Here is a 7,389-nt window from a genome sequence, read left to right on the forward strand (position 1 = left end):
AATTGCTTCGGGGGTTTTGTATTCTCTGGCTGTGTTCTTAGGCAAAAACGTGAGCGAGCCCACTCCCTTGGCTGAGAAGCAGCCCTACACATGAATGATCCTCAGGATGCTTTACTGTTGGCATGACACAGGACTGATGGTAGCGCTCACCGGTTCTTCTCTGGACAAGATTTTTTTTTTTACGGATGCCCAAACTAGGAGTCGGCCGATATTCACATTTTTTCAAATTATCAGTCAAACGTACGGATATTATCGATGCGCACTGCAGTCTGTCAGCAGTGCAGCGGGCAGCAGAGAGAAGACATCTCTCACTGCCCACCTCACATCCACCGCTGTCCCGCCCCCTACAGCAGGACCACGAAGGGTGCTCTTGACAGAGCAGCGGGCGAGCAGAGATTGCTACGTCACCCCTCACATGTGGAGGTTTTAACCACTAGCCGCCCACCCACTGTCATACGACGGTGGGACGAGGCAGCTCTCGTTCTGGGCGGACATCATATGACGTGATCGCCTTTCCGAGTCACTGGGGACCCGATGCGCGTGCCCGGCAGCCGCGATGTCCGCCGGGCACCCGCGATTGTCCAGTAACTGAGCAGGACCGTGATCTGTGTGTGTAAACACACAGATCCACGTCCTGTCAGAGGAGAGGAGACCGATGGTGTGTCCCTTGTACATAGGGACACCGATCAGTCACCTCCCCCAGTCAGTCCCCCCCCCCCCCCCCACATTTAGAATCACCTCCCTAGGACACACATTAACCCCTCGATCACCCCCTAGTGTTACCCCTTCCCTGCCAGTCACATTCACACAGTAATCAATGCATTTTTATAGCACGGATCGCTGTATAAATGTGAATGGTCCCAAAAAATGTGTCAAAAGTGTCCAATACGTCCGCCTCAATATTGCAGTCACACAAAAAAAAAAAAAATTGCAGATCGCCGCCATGACTAGTACAAAAAAAAATTAATTAAAATGCTATAAATCTATACCCTATTTTGTAGGCGCTATAACTTTTGCGCAACCAATCAATATACGCTTATTGCGATTTTTTTTTACCAAAAATATGTAGAAGAATACATATCGGTCTAAACTGAGGAAAAAAATTTGTTGAAAAAAAAAAAAAAAAAATTGGATATTTATTATAGCAAAAAGTAAAAAAATATTGCGTTTTTTCAAACTTGTCCTTCTTTTGTTTATAGCGCAATAAATAAAAACCGCACAGTTGATCAAATACCACCAAAGAAAGCTCTATTTGTGGGGAAAAAAATTATAAAAATTTCATAAGGGTGCTGTGTAGTATGACCATGCAATTGTCATTCAACGTGCGACAGCGCTGAAAGCTGAAAAATGGCTTGGGCAAAGGGGTGAAAGTGCCCTGTATTGAGTGGCACCCAAGCTGTTGCTTGGGTGCCACTGGGGAGAGGCTGCCAGAAGTAGTGTAAGTAATGACAACCTGTATATGGGTGGCAGGTGACAGTGGCAAGTGACATGCTGCATCTGGGTGGCAGGGGATGGTGGCAAGTGACATGCTGAGATGCAGCAGGTGATGTACAGAATATCGACATCTGATATTGGCTATCGCCTGAAAGGCAGCCGAATAATCAGTATCGGCCAGTAAAAAAGATATTGGTTCATACTCTATCCCAAACAATGGAAAGGGGATTCATCAGAGAAAATGACTACCAAGTCCTCAGCAGTACATTCCCTGTACCTTTTGCAGAATATCAGTCCGTCCCTGATGTTTTTCCTGGCGAGAAGTGGCTTCTTTGCCCGCCCTTTTTGACACCAGGCCATTCCAAAAGTCATCTCCTCACTGTGTGTGAAGATGCACTCATCCCGTTCTGCTGACTTTCCTGAGAAAGCTCTGCACTGGTAGTGCCTCCAACCTGCAGCTGAATAACCTGTAGGAGATGGTCCTGGCACTTGCTGGACTTTCTTGGGCGTCCTGAAACCTTCTCATAAATGCAGTGAAAATGTTTTATTATGGGATCAAGTTCATTTTCATGGCAAAGAGGGACTTTTCAATTAATTGCAATTAATCTGATCACTGTTCATAACATTCTGGAGTATATGCACATTGCCATCATTAAAAACGGAGGCAGCGGACTTTGTGAAAATTAATATTTGTGTCATCCTCTAAACTTTTGGCCACAGCTGTAGTTTCACAACAAAACTTCACTACTAGTTTTTCAGTCATCTGTGCAAGTTCTAATTGTTTTGGAAAATGGGCAGATTCTAGTGAATTCAATGATTCAAGATTATAGTGTGTATGCTTAGAATAGCAATCTTTTTGATGATAAATGAAACCAAAATAGTCTAAGATGCAGTTTTTTTTTTTTTTTTAATCTTCATGCATTCTGTGCATTAAAATAAAGAAAACCTTCTGTGTGCAGCAGACCCCCCCCCCAATACTTACCTGAGCCCCATCTCAATCCAGCAATGTTGCAGGAGAGACTCAGCTGTCCAGGACTCTCCTTCCTGATTGGCTGAGAAACACTGCGGGCGCCATTGGCTCCTGCCAAAGTCAGTGAGCCAATGAGGAGAGGGGGCGGGGCCAAGCCACAGCTCTGTGTCTGAATGGACACACAGAGCTGTGGCTCGGCTCAGGTGCCCCCATAGCAAGCTGCTTGCTGTGGGGGCAGGAGGGAGGGGCCAGGAGTGCTAGCAAAGGACACGAGAAGAGGAGTATCTGGGCTGCTCTGTGCAAAACTACTGCACAGAGCAGGCAAATATAACTTTTTTTTTTTTTTTTGAAAATAGCAAACAAGACTTTAGCATCACTTTAGGAACAGAATTGAGTACTTTCATGAAAGGAACTTGTAATTTGCCTGGGAAATGATTGCCTTTAGATTTTCCATTAAATATACACAATACACATTGGCCTACAAAAGACCAACTTCTGTTTTTTTTTTTTTTTTTTTTTTTTTTTTTATTTAAAGCAAAATTGGCCCCTGGCCTGGGTACAACCCAGAAGACAGAGGTCATACTAAGCATACAGGTTTTCAAGGGTAAAGGTTTGAGCACCAAAGGTAGTGCTGTCAATCTAGAAAGATTGACAGCCTAGGTGTGTCCAGCTGCTGAACGACAATCTAAAAGACTTATGAATCAGCAGTTACAATGCTGATAGCCATGTCCCTTCAATGTTTTTTTCATCCAACAGCCAGCATAGAGCCCCGCCACTTTCTAAGTTGAGTGTTCGGTCACTGAATGAACAATCAGCACTCCTTGTTCATTCATATCAGTAAAAGATCAATCAGAGCTGCAACTATGTGCAATGTATCTGCGAATGCTCTGTGTAAAAGCAGTCGCAGATACATTACACAGATCCACAACGCTATGTGATCTTTTAGTATAATGAATGAAATAACAGCACTTATTCATAAGAGTGACAGATCACTCAGCTGTGTGCCTATTAGTAGCTGCTTTTACACATACACAGCCCAGCCAATGGATCACACAGAGCCACAATGCTAAGTGGTCTGTCCCTTTTATGAATAAGCAATCAGGAATGTCGGCTGGTGCCGATTATATATTCATACAAGTGAAAGATTGCACAGCACTGTGGGCCTCTGATCTATTAGATGGTGCTCTGTATGCACAAGCTGTTGCAGATAGACACACAGCCGAATGGGCTGTGTGATGTGTGAATGGCAGCATTGTCTCCCAAAATGGCCCCTGCTGCCAGAGCTTTCAATCACAAATCATCTCCTGTCAGACACCAGTGGGGTATTATCCAACTTCGCTGCTTAGCACTGCAAGTCAAATCTGATTAAGACCATGTGCTATATGCACTTTGTCTCCTGGGTGGAATAACATTGGAAAAGTTGTAATAACATTTTATTTACAGTAAGTTCTGCTTTAAAAGTGCACACAGAAAAAAAAAACCTTAAAAGGATAAGTTCACCTTTGGAAAAAGGTTACACATTACCAAAGAGCACCTGCCTGCAGCCTCTCCAGATCCTCTGCTGTAAACAAGGGGTTCCTCTCCCACACCCACTGCTACAATTTAGGCTGTCCATACATTGTACCATTTTCCTTTAGATTTACCAAACCATATAATAGGTCAAACCTAATCACTGTCAATTTGTATGCAATCAGCAGGCCCTTGCAATATATAATTACTAGGTAAATCTATAGAAAATTGGATAAAAAGTAAAATTGTCTAATATGTGCATTTATTTTTTTAAAGGTGAACTTAGCCTTAAAGAAGAATTCCAGGTATGGTATACTTTTACATAGTTTACACTGGTCCAGCTTGGATCAACTTAACTATGTATATACCATATCTGGCTGATGCCCCTGTAAGCTGGAAACCGCTGAAGTAGCCACTTATTTTCTCCACTTGCTTCTGGGTCCTGTGCTGAGGGGCTGGCCTGATGCACTGTAAACACAGGAGGTCGGCTGCTAAGCACAGGCACCATTCAGAGAATGTTTTGCATTTTCTGAATGAATGCAGAGGGATTCCCGATTGGATGAGGTTGATGAGGCAGCTCCGTAAGGGCATGCTCTCCACCTCATCCAATCAGAACACGCTTTGCATTCATTCAGGGGACGCAAAGAATTCTCTGAATAGCACCTGTGTTGAATTGTGTTCAGGATGCAGCAGGGCAGCCACTTGGTGCAAGACCAAGAAGCAAGTGGAGATCAGTGGAGTAGCAGTGCCTACTTCAGTGATTTCATGCAGCTTTGGCCAGGTATGGTATATACATAGTTACAAACGATCCAAGCTGGGCTAGAGTGACCATTTAAAAATACACCATACCTGGAATTCTTCTTTAAAAAGTGTTACTAACCCAAGACCCTGCATTTGCTATATCTGGTCTCCCCCAGTACACAGAACATGGAAATACAATTATTTTAGTAAATCTAAACTGCTAAATACCTTTTTTCATCAGCAGTATATAGCAGTCTTATGACTTCTATCAGTGTCTGGTTAAATCGGTAGTAAACCACTGTTTGTTTTTTGTTTTTAAATTGCAAGCAATGACCTAATGTGTTAGTATGCATCGCATAATAGCACATTATGTGAAACTTACCTTAGAACGAAGTCCTTCAGTGCAGCTCTATCACCGCTTCCATCTTCACCCAGTCTTCCTTCCAGGTTCAGACTCCAGGTTGTGCAAGTAGCTGGAGTCACGATGATGTCACTCCTGCACGCTGTTTATGGCACAGGACTGAAGAAATGCCACAGGGGTATGCCGTTCCTTCAAAGCGCATGTGCTGGTGATGTCACCAGCTGCATCTACAGTAAATATATTGATATTTACAGTACCTATAGGTAAGCCTGATTATAGGCTTATCTAGAGGTAAAAATCATGCACGGAAGTTTACTCCCACTTAAAGTTTGTAGGAGGAGTTTTCATTCTACTCTGACTACCTATGAGGCTGCATGACCCCTGACCTTCTGTCTGGCCAGTACTGATTGGCCCTGTGCACACACTCTCCCAAGAAAAAAAAACAAAAAACTCTAGAAATACACACCAAACTGAGCATGTGCAGCAAGCCCCCAAGGCCCTGTTCTATCAGGTCAGGTCACAGGGGTGTCAAACTGGTGGCCCTCCAACTGTTGTGGAAACTACAAGTCCCATCATGCCTTTGCATGTGGGAGTCAAACTTGTGAAACCCCTTTCACACTGGGGCGGGTTTCAGGTGCTTTAGCGCTGGAAATAGCCTCTGCTAAGTGCCTGAAAACCACCACCATTCATTCAAGTGTGACTTTTCACACGCGGACATGCGAAGAGTCCTGCAAGCAGCATCTTTGGGGCGGTTTGGGAGCGCAGTATTTAGTGCTCCTAAACACCCTGCCCATTGGAATGAATAGGCAGCGCTTCGGAAGTGCCGCAACACGGGAGTTTTTAACCCCTTTGGGGTTAAAAGCGCCGCTTAAACACTGCTGCTAAAACAAGCAGTGCTTTTGCACTAACGCAGCCCCAGGGTCTAAAATGTCAGCCTTGCAATGCCTCATGGGACTTGGAGGTCTGAAACTACTGGAGGACTGCCAGTTTGACACCTATTCAATCAGGAGATGGATTGGGGACAGTGGAAGACGGGGAGGATAGTGAAGACAGGATCAAACAGCCTTTTTAAAAATGCAGAGGATTAACCGCTTAGATTCCACAGTGAGTATAACAAGCATGCTTTACTGCATATACACACTGATTTTTACTGTTGAGGGTTTAGTAACACTTTAAGGCATTCGAGCTGGGGCTAGGCACCACATGGCTTTTTACAAAAGTTGATTTCTCTATTGACTTTTGCTGTAGCTGCTGACCAAACCGTGATGGCATCCAATCATTGTTGGGGGTATTCTGACGGCTGTGGCTGTTAGAACGCAACAGCTCGATTCGGTCATCCACATGGTTTGGCGTGGATGGGAGAATCTATTAGATCTAAAGATAAATGGGCAGTATAGGACCTCACTTTGTGGGTGCTCTGCAGAGGTGGGGGTACCATCACTCTGGATCCGGGGGGGGGGGGGGGGGGGGCAAGAATGAAGTGCAGCCCTTTGCAGGTGATTTAGGCTGTTTGTGTGTGATCTCTCCCAGCATCCTATGAGGTTGGGGGGGGGGGGGCATTGTTGTTCTACAAGCAGACCTAGGACGTGTAGTATCGAGAGCACACTGTTGTAAATGCTTGTATTGGAGGAGCGGAGGGCCGTCGTGCCAGTCAGGCTCCATGCATACTAGGAGTAGAATGAGCAGTATTAGGAGGGACAGACAAGGCCTCACATCCCATACTAGTCCTGGCCCCGAGTGCTCCTACGTGCCGTAACTACACGTGTGTGTTTGTTTGATATGATAGCCCTCTATGGAGCCACACGGCGGCCCGTCTCCCGCTCACAGGGCCTCACTCTTCCTTCTCCTCCTAGGCCTCACTGCATGGCCCAATATGGGTGTGCTGCCACCCTCCTGTGTCCTCCAATATGTCCCCCACTCCCCCCGAGCCTTTCTCACCCTCTGCTTCCTCCGAAGCTACTATAAGCCCGATCGTCGAAGGTATCGTAATCCGCCATTGCTGCTGTCTCCTCTTCGCAGCCAAAGCGGCCAGGCTGCTAGGACCCCGCAATATAGCACACTCAGGGCTGTCCTTGCAAGTGCCTGCAGTCGTCTGATAATGTGCTGCTGTGTCGTAAAGCAGTGCCTCATACACGCCTCGCCTCACCTCACCAATGGTGTGAGCTCAGTCCTTTCTTGTCTCTGACTGCTATGGCACCCAGGAATGTTTACCTTTTTAGTCATGGTGTCTCTGGAATTCAATCATTTCCCAGGTATTTGGATTAATAAAGTTGTCTGAAACTGAATCTCATGCTCTCCTAGCAAGAGTTCCTGAATTCCACTAACGTACAAAAGTATATATGATAAAGTATACGCCCGGAAATGGTTCTCAAGT

At 45.4% G+C, this 7,389-nt stretch overlaps 1 protein-coding gene across 2 annotated transcripts in view; it reads right to left on the minus strand.

Moving 5' to 3' along the window:
• EIF4H (eukaryotic translation initiation factor 4H) overlaps positions 1-7,138 on the minus strand; it is a 65,206-nt gene extending 58,068 nt beyond the window's left edge. For both annotated transcript variants that reach the window (XM_073615042.1, XM_073615041.1), the window contains exon 1: positions 6,954-7,138. In XM_073615042.1, coding sequence (XP_073471143.1) covers positions 6,954-7,012 — 59 coding nt within the window. In that variant the 5' untranslated portion in view covers positions 7,013-7,138. The remainder of the gene's footprint in view (positions 1-6,953) is intronic.
• Positions 7,139-7,389: the final 251 nt, after the last annotated feature.

The sequence above is a fragment of the Aquarana catesbeiana genome, linkage group LG02, assembly GCF_042186555.1.
Source record: "Aquarana catesbeiana isolate 2022-GZ linkage group LG02, ASM4218655v1, whole genome shotgun sequence".
Taxonomy (NCBI): Eukaryota; Metazoa; Chordata; class Amphibia; order Anura; family Ranidae; genus Aquarana; species Aquarana catesbeiana.